The following is a 21559-nucleotide window of genomic DNA, read 5'->3' on the forward strand; positions in this document are numbered from 1 at the left end:
GCAGGTACCGGGGAGAGCGGCGGGAGCGCGGCGGCGCTGCCGAGCGGAGCGGGCGGGAGCCGGCGCCGGCCGCAGACGGGGCAGCCGAAGCGGAGCTGTCGGGTTTATCCCCGGCGAAGTCGCCCCGGGGCGCTTGGGGTGAGTTGGGGCTGGCGCCGCGTCGGGGGCTGAGCCGGCCCGGCCCGGGGCTCGGCGCTGCCGGCGGGGCGGGCAGCCTGGCGAGGCGTGATTTACGGGCTCTCCGGCAGCAGCCGGGCGCTGGGAGGCAGAGGGAGCCGCGTTTCCAGCTCCCCATCAATTATGGATGGAAACAAATACTGGAGTCAGTTCTGAATTACGCCCGTGCCGCGGCGGGGGCCAGCTCCGCGCCCGCCCTCCTGCCGAAAACAATGCTCAGGTGCAGAGCGGCGAAACTTTTTTTTTTTTTCTGGGGGGGTGGGGGCGTTTCATCACTGCAGAAACCGATACAGCTGCTTTCAGGGAGTAATTAGAAAGGGTTTAAAGCCTTCTTTATTATTTATAAGCATGAATGGAAATGAAAGGTCACACAGATATATCTAGGTGGCTTTTACTCCTGTGTTTTAAAGGGCTGTGGGGTGGTTGTGCAGGGGGTTTTTTTATGGTTGTTGTGTTTTGTCTTGTGAGTTGAAAAATGCGATGAACTGCTTTAGGTTGATGTGTTGAAAATATTGTAGTTCCGGTGGATATCCCACTTGTTAGCATGAATATTGCTAGTCTTAAATTAGTGGATTTCTGCCAATCTCTAGGTTGTTTCTTACTTCTGGTCAAGATTATGTCTGTATCACAGGCATGAGCCTGTGAGTAATTTGAACAAAATTCAGCCCTCGGTGTGTAAAGTCATTTGTATGTGTGTGTGGCTTAGAATACATTTACTTTTGAGCATAGCAGCAGCAATGATGGTTCATAATGCTCACATATGTGGCACTTGCTGTACAGATGGTATTGTAGCTTATCCATGTACACACACACGCTTCGCACATAATGTGCAGGAATTACAGCAAACTTCCTCCAGAATACTGTTCAGTGCTCTGTAAATGCGTGGCATTTTTTTTTCCTCTGGTTATTTCCTTGAGGGGAAAAAAGCATACATCTTTATTGGGGTACCTTTGTATTTCAAGTTGTTGGTCTTACTAATATTCCCAAATATTATTTGAAAGAACAGCTTCCTACTGTCTTAGAGGCGTTTACTGCTGGTCTGTTGCTCTCACACACAAATACTTGCACAGAGAATTTTCTGAGGTTCTCTCCTTTTTCTAAGTCCAACAGGAAGCTCATTGTAAAGCTTTGCAATTACTTTTGTGGCAAAAGAGAATAGACGTTTTTCCTGCTTTATTCACGCTGTAAAATTCTGTGCACCTCTAAAGTCTACTTCAGTTCCTTTCAGTAAATTAAGCTGTATGTAATCATGTTTAATGTAGTAAGTGACGGGCATATTTTCTTATGTTGGCAGATATTGTATAAACATTTACTCTGGCTTAGATAAAAACAAATTGCCAGCTTAGTGCTCTGATTTCTTTTCTATATAATTATGAACTTGAACAGTTTTTGTGTTAACTAATATAAAGCTCAGGGTTTTTTAAATCAGGAAGAAAAAGTTTGTAGTAAGAATTTATTAGGATTCTGAATTATGTAGCTCAGATTTGTTTTTAGAAAGCCAGCCAAAAAAGTATAACCCAGAGGCTCTACGTTGGTTTATTTAACCAGCTTCTCACTTTCATCTGCACCTTTAGTTACAGTGAGCCTTCCTCCCCCATATCCTGCAGTCTGTCACTACCTGCTCTCCTTTATGGTGAGATGCAACAGAGATAACATCATTTTCTAAATGTGCTTTGTGTGATGCAGGAGTGTGTGCCAGGAATACAGTGATGGCCCTGTCAAAGCTCTACAAACCAGCTGTATGGCTGCGGGTTTTTTCCCCCCAGCCTCTCGCGCCCTTTGAGCTGGACCATCTGAACGTTTCTGGGAATGGTTGAGCTGAGCCGACTGTTAGAGCAGATACTTTAGCCCTTGGAGCTGCCATAACTTTGCTGTGTGTTTATGAAAAGCACACATTTTGATAGAATGCTTAATTATAGATGCAATTTCACTCTAGGTTGATCTTTGATCTGATCGGTCCTGTCATGGGAGGTGTGTAAAGGAAAAATCCATCATGGAAGTTCAGTTCAAAGTGTGTGTTAGGCTTTGTAATAATGTATCTTCTGGTCTTACTACAGTCGATCACATTCAGATTTCAGTTCTGGATTTTTGTGAGTTTTAAATTCTTTTAAAAACATTAGTGCACTTAACACAGGACTCAGTATCCCCTGAAGTCAGGTGTAGCCCAGTTAGATGGACAGAACCTGCATGGAAATGTTGAAATGCTATGGTTGTTTGTCCTTCTGAAAATTAAAAAGAAATTTGAAATCTGAGGTCAAGAGGAGATCGGGGTGAATATGGTCAGTTTTCATCAAGTGTTAGAGAACTGGTATGACTGAGACTGTTTCAGTTCTAGTCTTCCTTTTTAAGACAAAGGAAACAGTTACTTCAACAGCTTCTGTGCCTGTATGAGCTTATGTGGAGCTTACTTATCTTGCAGTCTGATATCTTTCAAGGCTCAGACTATGTGTTTGCTGACTGAACAGAGGAGATGCTGGTTGATTACATACTCCTATGTTAAACATACCTCTAATTCCAGGTTGATAAAATCAGGTACCTTTCCACTTGATAAAGTAATAATTTGCTCCACAAGTAATTAAGAAAAGATGGAATAAGGCATATTACTGGCATTGGGTAGTACAAGTTATTTTCAGTCTTAGCAACTCTGTATGTAATTAAAACAGTTCAAATGTCGCTTTCGTCAAAACTGCTTCTCGAACAGATGATCTCTTCTTACGCATCCGATAAGCTACTGCAGTTACTGCTAAAATCCATCTAAGCCATTTTATTAAGCTGTTACTTGTTCTGTGAATAGCTGCCAGCCTTAAGTTCAAAGGAAAGTGGGTTCTGATTTGTTCCCATGTCACATGGAAGAGGTGTGCAGTGAGAATACTATTACTGCCCTTTGGATGCTGTTTGTGGAGCTCTGTGTGTTGTCTGCCATAGCCTTCTTTTCCTCGTCGTGGCTTGACAGTAATTACAGTACAGCTAATATCAGGAGTTGATTCAGTTTAGTCAGATGGGAAGACTGTTGAATTGTCCCACTTCCAAAGGCAAATGTTTGTGTTAACCACAGAGATGAAATCTGTAGTGCACATATATAACATATGAATAGTATTTATTTCCCTAACTTTCCTATTCCATTCGGCTTTTGTTAACTAACCCAGATTAGCATTTTAACAACCCTGAAGTGAACTTCTGCCATTCTTCCTGCTTGGACAGTGTGTGTAGACCATCCATCATCCTGTCCTTGGCCACAACAGGCTACTGGCTCCAGAACCATTTGGAGCTACACAGAAACCATCCGACTGTGAACAGCACAGCTGGCTACAGCAATTTTTTCTTCCACGCCACTGGCAGCATTGTCTGGCTATGGTAACTAAAGTTAACATCCAGAACGTGAAGTTTCTTTCATTCTGGCACCCCTGCCCAGCCCCGCTGCAGCTCGGTGTGCACACCTGCAGGAGGAAGGGCTTCAAAATGGCTGGGAGGAGTCAGGCAACCGCTGGACTCTTGCTTTTCAAGGCTCCAGTTTGGGAGACAGCAACCTGTTGTTTGGAGTGGGATTACATTAACTCTGTCCGTACTCGAGAGGGAGCTGGCTGGCTGAATGCTGTGTGCGCTCAGTGTTGCAGATCGGGGTGTGCTTGGGAAGCGCCAGCTAAAGAAACAGAACTTGCCGCTTTAACTTAGCCACACAAATTGCCAAGGAGCACAGAAAGGAACGGAGAATTTCGGCTGTGTATTTCACACATTCTTGTAGAAGCCTTTTTAGTTCCACAACGGAAACCATGTGATTTCACAGGATCTGTGCCCAGACTCTAATACTTGCTACAGATGCTTTCCTTGGTTTGTTTTGTGGATCTATGAATGCAATAGGAATAAGTTGTTACAGGATTTGTTGTTTTAATTCTGATGTGTGCTGTGAAGGGCAGGTAACCAGCAGGTGAATGTACTTGTGACTCTTTGGTAATTTTACTTGTTGAGATTTTTGCATAATTTAAATAAATTGGCCTAGCATGGCTGTCTGTCATGTGTGAGCCGCTGCTTTCTTGCTAGACGAGAACTTTTGCGTTCAAGAGCAAAGGAGGTCAAGAGGTATTACTGGGAAGGGAGGGGCTTGGTGGGAGTGGAGGAGCAAAGAAGTGGTGGTGGAAGAGGAGGAGTGAGGAGCTCAGGCAAGCAAGTGACATTTATTCTGTCCAGAATGGTTACAAACCTTGTAAACTAAATCACTCCCTGGACAGCTTTGATTTATATTCTCACACAGCAGATTGGCCTTGGTCTGCCTGACCTTGGTAACATAACAGAGGTCGTATTTCCACACAGAGACTCTTCGTGCAAAAAGGTTCATTGTTGCTGTTACTTTTTTTTTTTTTTTAACTGTTGCATCTGGGAGCCAAATTGCAGCCCAGGTTTCTAATTGGACAGGCACTGGATAAACACAGAATGAAAGGGATGGATCCTGTTCTCACAGTGGATGGTTTAAAAGAAGAGATGGCAGATGGGTACAGTTGGGCAGTGGCCTCTAGAAGCAGGAGAGCTGTGCTGACCTGCATAATCAGCAGCTGTGCTGGCGCACAAGCCACCTAAACATAGCTGAGCTGCGTGTGTCAGGGAAAGGGGGCACACACACTTCGGCATCAGAGGCAAGGGGAGCTTTGAAGAGGGCCTGGGATGAGAATGAGGAGTTAATTGGCAGATGCGTGCTAGGGGGCTCTTCAAGTGTGTGAGGGACAGCAGGGAGGCAAAGGCAGAGTTGCTCATCTAGAGAGGTAATGAGTGAGCAGTGGGGACCGGCATCACAGACTGGCTGCCCACCAGCGGTGGGAGTGAAACCTCAGAGGAGATGAGGGCTGATCAGCTGGTCACTCAGCTCAGCTATTACTGCAATAATGGGCTTTTCTTAATGTGAGCTACAAAGTTCATCTTTCTTTTACCAAATGGTCATGGCAGCTGGGACTCTGCTTTCTCAAGCAGCAGTAAAGTACCAGCTCACTGTTGGGTAGGGCCTTCCTCAGAGCTTTATTGTGGTGTGAAACGAAAGGTATTTCCCTCAAGTGCTGCTGCCTCGCATCCCAGGCGTGTGTATGGGCGCTGGTGGTGGGCAGGGACTGCAGCACCAGCACAAAGTGTTGCTGCTATTTCTGTGTCTGTCTGTCATGACAGACACACTTTGGGGTCGAAAGAAAATCTTCACGCTTGCATGTCAAGCCCTTGCTTATGCTGTGCCTCCATTTAGGTACGCCCTTCCCATGCTGTGCGAACACCTACGTGTCCCCTCGGGCTGTGGAACCATCATGTTTTGGGAGACCACAGAGAAGAATAATGCGTATTTAATTTACAAAAACCTCCATGTATAGTTAAGGCTGCAGTATTAAAATGTTAGATGGCACTTGAATGTAGCCCAGCGTGAGGGAGCGTGGCTCTACCTGTTGGTGTGATGGTAGCTGAAGCAAGAAAGGGCTGTGGGCAGCGCATGTGTTCCCCGGGCAGTGCAGCTCTCAGGAGTGAAATACCAGAGCACTGCCTGGTGGGTCAGTGCCCTGTGGAAAGAACTTGAACCAAACAACCTGGAAGGCAGGAGAGGGCCCTCTGGCTCTTCGACAGTTGTCCAAGAGCCAGCTTTGGCACCCCTTGCAAATATAGCTCTTTTGTGTGTTGCCACCTGGGGACGAGTGCCGGAGAGAAGAGAACGGATAACAGAGGAAAAGCAGTAGTGGGAAAGCTGTCAATAGTGTGTGAACAATGTCCCCAGGTGTCTCATGAAAGGAGTAATAAGGGAGGGGGGAAATAATCTTGCAGAGTTGAATGGTTTCTTTCAATTTGCAAACTTCTCTCTGTGACAGTTTCTTTAACGCAGCACGTGTTTATCAAAGATTAACACCGAAAAGCCAGTAATTTGTTTTTGTTCAGCAAATCATATTTTCTTCATAAAGTAAATGCCGTGTGGATATTTTTAGCATTATGTAGGTTTTTTCCTTGATGATAACCTCAGACAAAACTAATCAAATCTCATGCTTTGGGGATTAATCTGATTTCCTGCAAGGGTACGGATAGAATTTTTTTTGTCTTGCCTACCACCATACAGGTTTTACTGTGAGAGTGGATTATGGCTTCTCCTCCCCCTAAAGCACCACGCTTTCATCCTCACCAAAACCATAGCAAACACTGCTCATGGCTGAACAGTGGTCTTCAGCAGCAAACTGTGCCAGCACAAACCTAAATGTTTGGTGCAGACGGGTAAGAAAAATAGACCTGCAGGCGTAAACAATGTGGGGGTTAGGTATGATTATCCTGGCCAATATTACTAGTGACAGCACAAGGATTTAAGGAAACATTGTAATTGTACTGGGGGTCTGGGGAGGCTGGTGTGGAAGAGAGAAGGACACAGGTCATAACAGAAAGCTTTAAAGCTCTAAGTCTTGTTCTCTCATTTGCCAGAGATTTCCTTCTGACCTTGATTGAAGCACTTGCAGTCCATATGTTACTGGTCTGTTTTTGTTTTTTTTTTTTTTTTTTAATTTTAAGGTCTGATCTGTGACTTCTCTGTGGCTCACTAGTCAAAATGCCGAAGTATTGTGAGGCAAATATTTCCCTGTCCTGCAGGGTGAATGTTACCATGAGGCGATGGAGCCCAAGTAAGAGAGAGGAGGGAGAGCTGGTGCCCAGCACGGCTGCCTCCAGTTGCAAACGCCGTCGTGGGTGGGCTCTGCAGGTTGTGTTTGCTCTGTGGAAAGTGGGCACTTCTGTGGTGCAGAGCTCCCCACATGTGAATCAACACAGGGATGTGCCCTAGCTTGGGACCCAGAGCAGGGATAGCCATGGCTGCACATTTCACCAGTCCTGTCTCCAACCCCAAAGTGGCAACAGATAGGTGCAGTTTACCTTACTGCACTTCTATCACTTTAAAAACTTCAACAGACTTCAGGGCAAGGAATCAGCCCGATCAAATTCTGTACTAATACATATGATTTCTAAAGAAATAAAAATAAATTTTTCACCACTACTCTGCATTTCTGGTAAGCCAGGTCCCCTCAAAAGCACAGGCACCTCTCAAGGCATCTCCCTGTCCCTCTGACCATCCCCAGGGTCTCACAGCATGAGCACTGATGTTCCCCCTCTCCCCTGTGAATATGTATATACATACTTTTACAAATACACACTTGGAGACTACAAAACCAGCAAATGTGATAATGTGATCCAACTGTTCGGTGCTAGGCTAGAAAGAAGTATTTTTCTGCCATTATGTGAAAATTTAGCGTGACTGGAACAGAGTCTGCATTTGATTAGGCAATTTAAGAAATGGAAGAGACTTCATACTGTAGGGCAGTGCTGCAAAACAATTGCTCGGAACATGTTCTAAAATTGGTTTGCTTTCACCAGATTTCCATGTGTTTCTGCACGACATCTCAAATGAAAGTATGGGCAGTCACGTGGCAAGTGACAACATTTTGGTATTATGGTAAATCAAAGCAGCAGTTTAAACAATTACTCCAGATCCTGAGAAGACTCTGAGATTTAAAAAACAAACAAAAAAAACCCCCAAGAAAACGAAACTATTTACTGTCAGCCTGGGAAACACATTTCATAACACATCCTTTCACTGGCGTAGTTAATCTTTAATCGTAACAAGAGAATAGTAATTGTTGACTTTGAGCTCCAGGTTCCTCCAGGTTTTCATGCCTGTGTTTTGTACATGTAATTGATTGTGCCTAGGACAGGGGCAGAGCACATGCTTTGCATATACAAATAGGTGACTGGGTGGCCAGCTACCAGATTTGTCCGTGCAGAAAAACCAAGCCTAGTTAAAAGCACGTTGTTCCCCAGTCTGTGTAGGCAGTATTCTTGCAGGCAAGGCTGGCTGACCATTCCAGCCCTGAGAATGGCATACTGAGAATACCAGCACAGTGTTTAAGGTCTCTCATGTGCTTCTTGCCCATTGAGTCTTCTCCTGTCTCTCCCTTTGCATTTTCCGCAGCCGTTTACTTCTCTCTGAAGTGAGAGCAGTGACATGCAGCAGCCTTTTCCCCAGCAGCAGCAGCTCCAGCCAGCAATGCTCCAGCGAGCACAGTGATGAGATGCTGGAGGGGTGTTTGTAGCACGGGAGAGCAGTGGGTGGAAAGAAGTGATGCTTTCTGGAGTGAGGTTGACAGCAACATTGTCTGAGGCACAGCCTGTTGAACAGCAGATGTGCCCTTTCCACAGTGCAAATTCCTTTTTTCTTCGTCTGCCTTGCTTGTTGGGGCGTATTCCTACCCCCAAACCTGCCTTCCATTTCAAAACATCCCATTCACTTCATCCAGCAGGCAAATGCTGACCTCCTGGGCTCCATCCAGGACTCAAATGGGCAGCACTTATCTCAGGATCAGGGCTGCAGCCCTGCTCAGGGGGAAGGCTGCTTAGACTGCTTTGTGCAGGGCTGGGAGACAGCAGGGCTGGCAGACAGCAGGCCCGGGGTGCTGCCAGCAACTCCCTTGGCTGTGGCGTCAGCTGGACTTGTGCAAGTTGTGCCTGAGACCTTCATTATGTCCTCACCTTCAAATACTGGTTTATACCTGTCTCAGAGTTGCCTTATCAGATGATGCCTAATCACGCTGAAATGATTGGCAGTTTTGCTATGTAAATCATGTTCTGCAGGCTTCCAGGAAGAACACTGACTTCCTTCACTTAAGCACTCACCCACATTTGTAGCCAACCCTCCCAGAGGGAGGAAAAGTGGGTTTTAGGCTTTTGTTTCAGGCCAAGGGGAGGCAGTTTGAGTGTTACTGAACGTATGTCCAAGCCTGTATGTGCTACTGTAGGTAATTAGGTCTCTGCCATTATGGCTTAAGGGTTCTCTCTACTTTTCAGGATAAAAGTATTTTGGTCTAATACACACTAATCAAAAGCATCAGACACCTCTGACGCAGCTGGGAGCTGGGGGTGCTCAGGACTTCACCCTGATGAGCCACAGCTGCTCTCCCCAGCAAGGTGGCTTTGCTTTGCTCTGGTTGGGGTCAGGGCAGGGGTGGGAGTTCCTGCTTCCAGAGCTGCCCATGGCCAGGAATTAATGGAGGATCAGGGCCAAGAGTGTGGAACAAATGTCACTGTACTGACATTCTCTGCACCAGTTCGCAGACACTTCCACAAATAAATTTAATATATCCTAGGGCAGTCCCAGTTGGGCATGAACAGTTTGAATTAATGAAATGCAGGTCTGCTAAAATGGTGAATCCAGAGCCCTGCTTAAGTTAAAGCACCTTGCACTCCATCACCAATAGCCCAACCCTGGCAAACTTGCAAGGAAAGCATGTCCTGCAGAGCTTTGCAAAACAGCACAGATCTGACCATAGATTTGAGCTGAAGTCAAAGGTTGGTTTCAGGTGCAGGACTTTCGTGTTAATCCTTATAAGGGAAGCTAGTTAACATTCAGTCTCAAAAATTAACTTAAAATAACCATAATTGAGGCAATCACTTACAGTTTGCTCAGCATTTTATTTCCTTTCCTGCTGGAACTATCTGGTGTTCAAGTAAATTTTTGATCACAGGAGAATTTAGCCCTCAAAGTGCTTCTAATCAACCACCAAACACTTGCATCATTAAAAGTCACCGCATCCATTTTGCAAGTTCTGTCAGCTCCTTCTAGAGCAAGAGGGGTGCGCTTGCTGCAACGTTCAAAGCCTGCAAACAACTGAAGTGTAGCTGGCAGTGCCATAAGCCAATTAAGATGAAAGCTGTGATACTCAGTGGTAGGGTTTCATCACTTTAATACTAAACTATCTTTTTTTACTTAGGCATAGATCAAGAGGTGTTAATGCAGAATCCTTAAAAGAAGTCAAGTATTATCTTAAAATAACAGACCTGTTATTTGCACTTTCATGCTCAATTAATATCTCAGCCCTAAATATCCTAAATTTTTTCTCCAGAGCTGCAGACTTTAAAGTTGTTAGAAAAAGTAAGGATGGCTGCATACTGCAAGTTTACATTTGGGTGTACCTTTATAGGACAGAAAGAGTTTTTGTCACCTATTTATCATACAAAATCATGCTTCATGTTCCTAAAAGGGACTACAAGAATTAAGTACCTTTCTTTCCTTATAGCCACAAATATTTTCCTGTTATTTGATAATTAGCTGAAACAATCTGTCACCAAATTCCTCAACATGGATTTATCACATCATAGAGAATCTCTAAGATTTGAATGTACAGTAAACCTCTGTGTCAGGCATTGCCTTGAGGAACTTTATTGAAGTCAGCCTTCATTAGAAGAAACACATACTGGAATGACATTAAAAAGAATTGTAAAGAAAATCACACTTGCATTGATGCTGGCTGTTGTATCCCTGTTTTGGGAGGACTTACCACGCTTTTGCATGCAACACAATTGCATCACTGGAAAACCTATGTATAGATATGACCTAAAATGGGAATCTAATCCCCTGCCTTTCCTATCAGAAATACTGATACAGATTTTTAAGGCAAATGTTGCATTGTATGTGGAATACTTTCTGGCTTGTAAGCAAATGACTCATCATACACATTTCACACAGTAAGACATAGAAAAAAAAAAAGACCAAGACCAAAAAATAGAGATGGGGAAAAGAATTGTTGGCTCTCCCTCTAGAGTTCAAGGCGCCAGACCCTGGGCCATGCTGGTCTTATATTTTGACTCAGATGGTACAAAAAGGCTTCATTTTCATATTTTGATCACCAAAACACCCCAGTGTGTGGCTCTGCTCTGAAGTTATTTTATTCCAGTCACAGCAGGGGTTAGGTGCTATTCTGAGTGAATGTTCAGGTGCACCTGTGGTTGCCAATGGGTACATTTCTACAAGTCTAGGGCACCCCTGAAGGCAACCTGTACCACCGTCATGTATTGTCTTGTGAATGTTTTACCTTCTGAAAAGATTGACCTGGTTGCCAAAATGAAACTGAGCAACACCCTCCCTTTCTGTACTCTGTGCTCACTGGTGAGCTGTGTTCCCTCTGCAGCTGGCTCAAGGAGTTGAACTTCTCCCACCTGGCAGCAGTTACCATCAGCAGGTAAACTCAGGTGCAAATCCTCAGCCCCCTAAAGTGGAGTCACTGCCAGCAGGCTTTTAACTTCACGAAGCCCAGAATTTGAACCATACCCTTTTCAGGTAGTGTTTTTTAACTGCTATTAGTAGACCATAAGTGATTTGTACATCAAAAGATAATCCCTGAGGCTGTAGTAAACAAGATTTTTAACCTTTCTACACTAGGCCTTTGCATCCAGAAAAAAGGGGAGAGGTGCTAAACACAAGAAAGTTCCTATTCAGCCTTTATTTGTTTGCAGGTGGAATCTGTGACTTGCTCTAGCCTGGCCAACAGATCTTTGTTGCTCGAGTGTTCTTCTGGTTAAAGAGCTTCAAGGCACTGCTTTGGCCAGGGGCTCAGTGCCCTGAAACCACTGTCCAAGGGTGCCCTGTTGCCCTCAGCAGGGCTTGTGTCAGAGGCTCAGTGGAAGTTGCTGGGTGTTGCATGGGATCAGCTTTGCTCTGCATCAGGAACTGAAGTCTCAGCTGTAGGCCCTGAGAAACTTGTTGAGCATCTGTGAACAAGCAGCAGCAAAAGATTGTTTTGTTTTGTTTTGTTTTACCTTATTATTAGAGTGGTTTCATGCTCAAAATTTCAGAAGGTACCATCTGAGAAAGACACTAGTCAGTGCCCTTGCACTAATTAGTGCCCTCAGGGAGCCATTTGCATGCAGGAAGAAACAGAGGACAGCAGGGATTTCCTGACCTGTCCAAGTCCAGTCAGTGGGGATTGTGGGAAACCACATGGACATAAATTCACTAAACTCAGCATATTGCTAATCAATTCTGCCTGTCCCCCTTCAGCGCTAGGGCCAGCTTGTACTTCCAAGCACAGAGGGTCTCACCTAACAGCCTCAGTCTGGTGGAGGAGGAGGGTGATGTAGTCATTTACCCAGCTTTTATTATTGCACACTTTTCCTCCATTCCTTGCCAAACTCCCCACAAGTGAGCTGACTTTTAGGATGTATCTTTTGTTCTGACCTGTCTTGAACTTGAGGCTGGGTTTGCTGTACTGCACTCCTGTCTGTGCTTAGCATTTTGAGAAGCATTTATTGTGTTAAGGAGATTTTAAAGAAATTTTTTTTTTCAGTAAGTAGAAGATATTGCATCAGTCTGGTTTGAAGCCATTTTATATGTTGCTTCTCCCCAGCTGGCTGAATGCCCTTTCCCTTCCCCCTTCTCTTTTACGTGGCAGTGCACGGAAAGATGATTGATGGAGCGTCACCAGCACGTTGTCAAAGGCTGGAGTAGATTAATGGGCAAGAAACACCAGCCTGTTCGCCTTCATGTGTGATTGTTTGAAGGCAGGCTCATATTTTAACAGAAATTATATCCTGCTTCTCCGGATTCCCCCAATCAGGAATTGAAGGATGGGATTTCTATCTGAGATTGAAAGGTGGTGGCCACAAAGAGCCAGTTTATTACTTGGGACAACTGCCTGCCTCCCATTTGACCAACACCATCTCCCTGAGGCCTGTTTCAGGCAGGTTGCTCACCTCCTTAACAAGGTGGATTTTTGCCACCAGTTAACATTTACACCTCTAGTTCCTTCTCCTTGCAACACAACTCATTATGGCCTAGGCCACGTGGCCAGGGGAGCTCTGATCTGTAAGAGCTTCTCACCTGAGGGACACTGGTCAGTGCCCGTGCTGCAGGGAAGGAGCACATCTGACCCCGAGCAGTCCAGAACCTTTGAAAAGCCTTTTGTGGTGGCTGGCCTTGGTCACAGATTCAGCTTTGATCTGTGCCTCAATTGCCCAGCTGCAAAACAAGGATAGCAATATGGTAATGTCCAAACATTGCACTTGCCATGGATTGTTTTCCAGCAGAAATGCTAGGAATGCAATTTATAAGAGAAATTAATCAAAGACGGGGCTGAATCCTGGCGGGGGAAAATAATCAAACCCGGAGTATGAATGTTTTCTGCGTTTTCTTGAAGGTAGACATTGCCAGCATTTTGTAATCAGCTATTCCAGGCCTAACAGATATTTCAGCATTGTTATTTGTAGTGCCCAGTAGTGGCCTCCACTGAAAGGTTTGAATGTGGCAGGAATTACGTCTTTCACACCAGCCTATCTGTGTCTACCAGAAGGCTACACCTGGCTGTCATAAACCCCTGCTCCGAGGGCTAGAGGGAGCCCATTCTTCTGATTATCCAGGAAACAGCTGTTCTTCCCAGTTTATTCTCTCTTCAGTGGTTCTGATCCCAAGCCTGTGTCCAACCAGATAAAAGCTGCATTTAAGAGCCTCTTGAAGCAGGTGCATTTTCTTTTCATATGTAGCTGGAAATCAGAGCTACTGTTAATATTCTTGTAATAATTTTCCAAGCAAAATAATAAAGAAATCTGTACTTCTTGCCTGGCTGGTGAGAAGTGATTACCTGTGGTTTGCTAATCCAGTGCAGCTCTCTGGCTGCTTTTCTGTCTTGTCATGACAAGGGTCTGTGCTTCATGTAGGTATTTTCTTTGATAGAGATTTGTGACAGATGATGTTTAGTTAGAAAAGATTGCCGAACGTAACTATTCCTGCCCTGTATGTTCTCAGAGTTCATCTCTGGAGTATCCTGCGATGTTTGAGGGTATTTTGGGGAAGACATAAATGTGAGTTTGTTGCTGATCTGAATGCAGCCTCTGGGGAAACACATCCTGTGGATTTACAATTACAGAACCTCACATTCTTTTAGGGAGTTTGATATCCCACCTGAAATTTGAATCTGTTCAAGAGAAGTGATACTGTCTTTGCTTACCTGGCATTTCAGTTGTTTCCTGTTTGCTTTTGTGACAGTTTGCTGTGTATTGGCCATGATAATCATGACCTAAAAACAAGTTGCCCTTTGACAGTTGTGACCTAAAAACAAAAACAAATTGCCCTTTCCTCTGCAGCCATTTCCTGAAGTCCAGAAATCAGTATCTGCCTGTGTAAGGCAGGTTACACGGAAGTTTTGTAATTGTCCCAATAAATGCTTCCCAGATGGGACATGGGAAGGAAAAAGAATTGTGAAAAAGAAACTTCCTGTTACATGCCCGTGCTTGGTACAGGTGGAACTTGTAGAGTTTGCAATTTGAAGCCAGGCCGGGGTCTCTTTGAGTCATGATGTGGGCCAGAAGCAGCCTCATCTTCTATGCTAACTGCGGCCTACATGTCTGGGAGAGCTTCTTGCTCTTTGGCAATTTGTATTCATTTGTTCTCCAAGAAAACAAGGCTGCAGGGAGGACTTTTACTAAGCACCTTATAGATGTTACTGCACACCGACTCAACGTGCAGTTTATGTGTCTCCCCTTTCTCTTTCACTGGAAAAGGAGTGGGTTGGATATTTGGAGCCTGCTTTTCCTTACAAAAGGACCAAAAAAAAAGACCGTGTAAGCATTAATGATTTGTTATTGTGTCTGGGAGCCACAGTGCTGCAGGACTTTAATGGTGCTTTCACAAGAAAGAACTAATTTGACTAACTTTATTAATTCCAGTTTGTTTTAAGTTTGCTCATTAGTAATTTAACGCAAGATGCTTCAGCTGAAGAGGCCATGTCAGGACAAGGAAGAGCAGAGGGAAAGTGCCAGGAATCATTAGTGTTTATTAACCACTGCACTCATCAATCCTGACTAAGAGCACAGCCCATTCGTTCTGGACTGGTGGACTGAGATACAGAAATATCATTAACAGTGGAAAATGCTTCTTTCCAGGTCAGTCTGTGATGGGCAGGCATCCAGACAACACCCCTGCCCCCATCCCCAAATGTTCCCAGCCTTTCAGCTGGTCTCCTCACAGTCCAGCCTGAACTGACGGCTCAGCAGCCCCTGGAAGGAGGAAGCCCTGCCCCAGCCATAGTATCAATTAACAAATACAGCATTTTCGTCCCCTGTAAGCATTACTGAAAGGTTAAGTGTTGTTATGAAGGGGTTTTTTTAATTGCTTTTCAGATTATTGAATGATTAATACTTCTGTGCTTTGCTGGGTAGGTCTGGCACTTAGTGTTGGCAAAGTGTTCTTTCACTGAAAGTCCTGAAACATTAAAATGGAAAGGTTTCTCTTTTTTTTTTTCCTGTTTAGACAAAGCATTTAATAACCAATTTCAGCAACTGCAAGGCACTGAGCTGGTGACTCAGAGCTCTGACCTGTGAATCGGGGCTGAATGAATGCCTCCAAAAGGTTGGAGGAGGGAATAATACTACATTTGCCAGGTTTCTAATGAGAAATATGACCCCTGCCCAGTCCACTTGCAGTCATTAAGGATTACATTTCACTTTGTGATGTGTTTTCTTGCATCCTACCCAAATTGCAACTTGAGCAGTTACATTCTGCTCACTGAAATATTCCTGTGGTTTAATTGAAGAAGTTATGTTTCCCTTCCCCTCTTAAAAGCTTTGTTGTATAATGTTGTGGTGCTGTCATGATCTGTGCTGTCTAATCTGCAGCGCGCACACACACACAACCCCCAGGTGAAAGCCCCTGAAGCCTTCAACAGTAGCAAATGAGGGGGAAAAGTGGCATCTTGGGAAGGTGGTTCTACATTGCATCCCCATTTGAGTCCCTTGCCACCCTTGTGAAGTGTGTGACAACGCTGTCACACTGCAGGGGCAGCAGTTTGCATTTACTTTGCACGGGTGTAAGTCACTGCACAAGGCAAAGCTTCAGGTGCCTGGCCCTTGGCATCAGGGCTGGGACAGCGGGCACGTTGGACTTAGTGCTGGGCTGGCACAGCCTGGAAACAAGCAATGGCATTAAAACACAGCATGGATGCTCAGACACATTGTGTGTGTCACGACGTTTTGTGGATGAGATTTAGGTACTTCATGGGAAAAGGGTTTGTGTTGGATGACATTCAGTGATTAAGGGGATGGAAAGAGATTGCAGTTTAATTAAAATTCTAATCCCAAGTTTGACAATTTTTCTTGCCAGGTCAGCAGCCTGCATGTTCTATTTCTGATTCTGTGAATTAAATGGGCTGACAGTCGTCAGCTTCTTTGGAAATGCCCATAAATCCAGCTAAAAATTAGCGACCATCAATACGTTTCGGAGCAGCTTCGAGCAGGGCTGTGTCCCACAGCAGTTTCCATCGTGTGCAGCGCTGCCGATGCTCAAACACAAAGCAAAGCCCTGTTGGCAGGCGGGAGCGGTGCCGTGTCCGTGCTGCTGCTGCTGCAGCGTCCCCGCTGTGTCCGTTCGCAGGTAGCTGAGCCGCGCTGCCGCCCAGGCCGCGCTCCCCCGGGCCCCGCCATGAGGCTCCCCGCGCTCTGTGCCCTGGTGACGCTGCTGCTGAGCCTGTCCCGCTGCCGCGCCGGCAGCTTCCCCGAGGACGAGGACCCCATTAACGTCGTGGACTACCACTGTGAGTGAATCTGCAAGTGCTGCTAAACACCAGGGGGAAAAGATCTAATTGGATTTTTTTTTTTTTTTTTTTTTAACCTTTGTCCCCCCCCCCGGGAAGTTAAAAAACAAAATCTGATTCCTTTCAAATTGAAATGTGTTTACTGGCTTTGTATCTTTAATAGAACACTTAATCATTTTCTTAAAAAAGCAATCAGAAATACAGCAATAACTTCAGGAAAAAGAACATTTGCTGACATTAGCCATCTTTTCCTCATTTATATTCAAGACATTACTCAAGGAATTTAGTTTAAACCCTTCTACACCTAGTATATACAGCTAATCAATGCCATATATTGATTCTTTAGCTCTATAATCCTGAGTGATGGTGTAGCCCATTTTTACTTGCAGATTCAAGGCAATATCCAGTATTTAGAGGACGCCCTTCAGGCAATGAATCTCAGCACAGACTGGACTTCCAACTAATGTTGAAAATTCGAGACACACTTTATATCACTGGCAGGTAATTTTCCTTCACTCAGTTCATTAGATTAAAATTCTTTTCTCTTCTGGCTTTGCATTTATGTGTAAAATTCATTTAGAAAAATGTGCGGAATATGATAAAAATTAGAATTGGGGCAGGACTTCCCAGAGAAATATACCATATCTATGGCCAGTGCATGAAAATTGGATTTGAAGGCTGCAGTTACTGTAGTTAAGCTAAAACCAATGATCAAATGCTCTTTTCCATCTTTTATATTACTGCCCTGCCTGATAAAAACCTCTCCTGATCATTTTAAACTTGGACTGACACGTCAGGGCTGTAGGAAGTGAGGATAACACACTTGCATATTTACAGCCCAGGTTAGTCCTCAGCAGAATGGGCAGACAGGGATGGACTGCTGGACACTGCAGGTACTCTCTCAGGACCACACCAATAAAAATCAAAACCAGCCCGTGTTGCACATGAACAACCTTCTCCCATTTGCATTAAACACAGAAAATCCCTAAGCATTTCATAGAAGTTGCTGGTCTAACACAACATTCTGAAAATAGATTTAGTTTACCAAATAAAAGAGCACAGAATTACTGAATTTCCTGTTCTCTTTTTACTCTGCAAACAGGGACCAGGTTTATACTGTAAACTTAAATGAAGTTCCAAAATCAGAAGTTACCCCAAGCAAGGTGAGTAGATGCATGCTGGAAAGGGAGAGGTGTGTCCTTTGGTTTTAATGGTTTTTTAAAAGAATTTTCTGTGGCAAGGAATTAAAATGTTCCTTTTTGGTCTGCTTTGACAGAAATTAACATGGAGATCAAAGCAGCAGGACAGAGAGAACTGTGCTATGAAAGGCAAACATAAAGTAAGTCTAGCACATTACAGAAAAACGACACTAGTATTTATTATATACATGGAGTTTGTGATTAATACATCTTACTCTCTTTTCAGGATGAATGCCATAACTTCATTAAAGTCTTTGTTCCAAGAAATGATGAGATGGTGTTTGTCTGTGGAACAAATGCATTTAACCCTATGTGCAGATACTATCGGGTAAGAGTATTGAAGATGCCATTAATCCGTTACTGGTGTTGCTTGCACTGGTTATGCCATAGCAAATACATCCAGTGTGACTGGAGAGTGCTTCAAGGTGAAATAAAAACAGACAGAAGCCAATGTGCTGAATTAAGTTTTGTGGAAAGACAATGTTATGCTTTTGTGCCAGTGCACAAAATAGAAATGACACTATCACCCATTTATTTTTCTTCTCTAGTTGAATACATTAGAGTATGATGGGGAGGAAATTAGTGGTTTGGCAAGATGCCCATTTGATGCCAGACAAACCAATGTCGCCCTCTTTGCTGGTAAGAACTTTTACTTGTAATGAGTCTAAATGATTAATGACACCAAAGGAGACACAGAGCTTTTAAAGCAAGCACAGGAAAGCTAAAGGTGTCATGGTGCCCCTGCTCTTAAATTTTTTAAAGGGCCTCCAAAGGATTAGAAGCTGACCTGTTAATAAATAGGTTACAGCAATCTGGGGAAGTGTGACAGTGAAGAAATGGGGAAAATACAGGCTAGTCAGAATTCTCTAGATTATTAAAAGGCCTCTTAATACCATGTTTTCAACTTCTGTTTTAGATGGAAAATTGTATTCAGCAACAGTAGCAGATTTCCTGGCAAGCGATGCTGTTATTTATCGCAGCATGGGGGATGGATCTGCCTTAAGAACAATAAAGTATGATTCCAAATGGATAAAAGGTAATTTGGGGAGTATTTTCCCATACATATGGCAAATGCAATTTCAGTGGCACAGAAGGTCAGGTAATTCACAGCCAGCCTGGTTTACACATATGCTACACTGTCAGCATGTATGAGGCTTTTGGAATAGTATAATTACACTTAAAAAGCTGCATAATGCCCAAAAAAAAAAAAGACGACATTTTTGTTAAATGCTTCAATGAATGAATTTGCAGTAACAAATACCTTAGCTGAAGTACAGTTTCTGTGGGGCCTTTTTACAGTCCATTAGCCAATGCCAAAGACTTCAAGTTCACTTAAAGTCCAGTGCACCTGTATTTGGACATCCTAAAGCATCTGGAGCTCACATTGGCTGGTATGGACCTGGGGAGGAGCTGCCAACTCTCACAGTGTCGTGTGCCCACTGAGCAGTTCTTTGAAGTAACTTCTCCTTGCTCTTTCTTACAGAACCACACTTCCTCCATGCCATAGAATATGGGAACTACGTTTATTTCTTCTTCCGAGAAATTGCTGTCGAGCACAACACTTTAGGCAAGGTCGGTATCGTCACCGTGAGCGTTGAGTCACAGCAGAAAGAGCTCATCCCAAAACAGCATCAGAAACTAGCACAGTTCATACTATGAAGGAGGTACTAGGAGAAAGCTTGCACAGTTTTCCCATCATAATTTACAGGGAGTGGAGATAAAGAGAACTAGAGCAGTGCATTGTTCAACCAAAAAGCTGTTCCTGTTCTCCAGGCCTTGCTGTTAGTGAGCTCGCTACAGGTATCTTTCAATGTGCTGTTGCCTTAGTGTTGCCGTTGCCTTAACTCTTGTGGCAAGTAATGGAAAAGCTGAGGGTGTTTTCATGCTTATTAAAGAAACAAAAGAAAACAACACAAAAGGAGAGTTTCAAAGACGTTTCTCTAATGTCCCTGGATATTGAATAATTCAGTCATGCCAGTACAGAGTATAACATTCATGCCTCACCATGGAAGGATATTCTACAATAAATTATTAAATCCCTTACACATGGTTAATTAAAGTCTTTAAATCTCACTAACAACATGATTTTGAAGGCAAAAAGGGTGGGGGCAAACTGTGGAGATGCATTTGCTTGGTGATACATTAAGATGCCTGTGCACTACGAGCTGAACACCATTTGCTTTCATCTTCTCTGTGCAGATAAATGGCAGCTTCCTGTTAACAACATTATCTTGGTGTTTTATTAAGAGCTCAGAAACAAACACTGTTTCCCTTGCATCTCTCAAGCCTCTCTCCCTCTTTGTTTCTTTTTTGCCTTTCACAGGCTGTGTATTCCCGTGTGGCACGCATCTGCAAAAATGACATGGGGGGCTCCCAAAGGGTCCTGGAGAAACACTGGACATCTTTTCTGAAAGCTCGGCTCAACTGCTCAGTTCCTGGGGATTCATTCTTCTACTTTGATGTTCTGCAGTCCATCACAGATATAATAGAAATCAATGGAGTGCCCACCGTTGTCGGTGTATTCACCACACAGCTCAACAGGTGAGAGATGAGCAACCTTTCATCAAAGGCAGATCTCTGGTTTTCTCTTACACTGAGATGAGTGCCATTGTAATCTGAGTTCTTGAAACTATTTTTCGAATTTTACAGCATCCCTGGTTCAGCAGTGTGTGCTTTCAGCATGGATGACATCGAGAAAGTCTTCAAAGGGAGATTTAAAGAACAAAAGACTCCTGACTCTGTTTGGACAGCTGTACCTGAAGACAAAGTACCAAAGCCAAGGTAAAAGGTTCTTACTCATGATGTCATAACATTGTCCTTTAAAGAGCTACCTTAAATCAGCTGCACTCTTGAGTGCTTTGTTGGGTAAAACCCAAAGCAGATCTTGACACTTCAGCCATAAGGATGCTCATTAACCGGCTGCCTTCTCTCATTAACTAAAATATCAAGAGGAAAACAATGTTGTTCTCATTTCAGACCTGGCTGCTGTGCAAAACACGGCCTAGCAGAGGCTTACAAAACCTCCATTGATTTCCCGGACGAAACGCTCTCCTTCATCAAATCTCACCCTTTGATGGACTCAGCTGTTCCCTCAGTCACTGAGGAGCCCTGGTTTACCAAAACACGTGTCAGGTATGACAGTTCAAAAGTAACATCTGTGAAAAGGAAAACAAGAAAACTTGCTGTTAATGATTTGCCTTTTGGTCTCGCTAGATACAGACTGACAGCAATTGCTGTAGACCACGCCGCTGGACCCTACCAGAACTACACAGTCATATTTGTTGGCTCCGAAGCAGGAGTAGTGCTTAAAATCTTGGCAAAGACCAGGCCTTTTTCTTTGAATGACAGCATATTACTGGAAGAGATTGAAGCATATAATCATGCAAAGTAAGTATTACCAGACCAGCTAAGCTCTTCATCTAGTCCTTGGTACCTAGCTAAAAAAGATTATGGTACACCAGCTCATTATCACCAACATCACCACTTGTTTGTCATTTCATCATGTTCCTCATGTTGAATAACCCGAAAATATTTGGTCACTTGCCATTTTGCATGGGTTGAATGAACAACCTAATTCCACTCCAGTGACGTCAGTGACACAGTCTAATTCTCCTGCAAATACGTCTGAAACATCAGAAGTGTTTGCTGATGTTAAAAAGAAATGATCTGTGCTTATCTTGAGGGTTGCTCAAGAGTGGCCAATAGTGTATAACCTGTATCTGATCATTTTAAACTTGTTTATTTTTTGGCACAAAGAATTTGGGAGTGGAAGCATTCCAATTGGACTCTGCAGGCATCCAATACAGGACTCCTCTTCTGCTCTCTCACAATATTTATGGT

At 43.9% G+C, this 21559-nt stretch overlaps 1 protein-coding gene across 10 annotated transcripts in view; it reads left to right on the plus strand.

Moving 5' to 3' along the window:
- Positions 1-21559, plus strand: part of SEMA6D (semaphorin 6D) — a 216845-nt gene that overhangs the window by 185676 nt on the left and 9610 nt on the right. For 4 of the 10 annotated variants that reach the window (XM_042039074.1, XM_042039076.1, XM_042039068.1 and 1 more), the window contains exons 1-13: positions 267-397; positions 16361-16520; positions 16910-17021; positions 17623-17683; positions 17797-17859; positions 17946-18047; positions 18268-18358; positions 18636-18755; positions 19203-19291; positions 20043-20260; positions 20369-20500; positions 20696-20851; positions 20933-21106. In XM_042039074.1, coding sequence (XP_041895008.1) covers positions 305-397; positions 16361-16520; positions 16910-17021; positions 17623-17683; positions 17797-17859; positions 17946-18047; positions 18268-18358; positions 18636-18755; positions 19203-19291; positions 20043-20260; positions 20369-20500; positions 20696-20851; positions 20933-21106 — 1571 coding nt within the window. In that variant the 5' untranslated portion in view covers positions 267-304. Of the gene's footprint in view, positions 1-22; positions 139-265; positions 398-16360; positions 16521-16909; positions 17022-17622; positions 17684-17796; positions 17860-17945; positions 18048-18267; positions 18359-18635; positions 18756-19202; positions 19292-20042; positions 20261-20368; positions 20501-20695; positions 20852-20932; positions 21107-21559 lie in introns of those variants that run through there. The other 6 variants (XM_042039075.1, XM_042039077.1, XM_042039072.1 and 3 more) reach the window with 5 other exon arrangements.

Source organism: Corvus kubaryi, unplaced genomic scaffold (genome assembly GCF_017639235.1).
Source record: "Corvus kubaryi isolate FWS band 111438036 unplaced genomic scaffold, C.kubaryi_AGA036_p1.0 37394, whole genome shotgun sequence".
NCBI classification, from domain to species: Eukaryota; Metazoa; Chordata; class Aves; order Passeriformes; family Corvidae; genus Corvus; species Corvus kubaryi.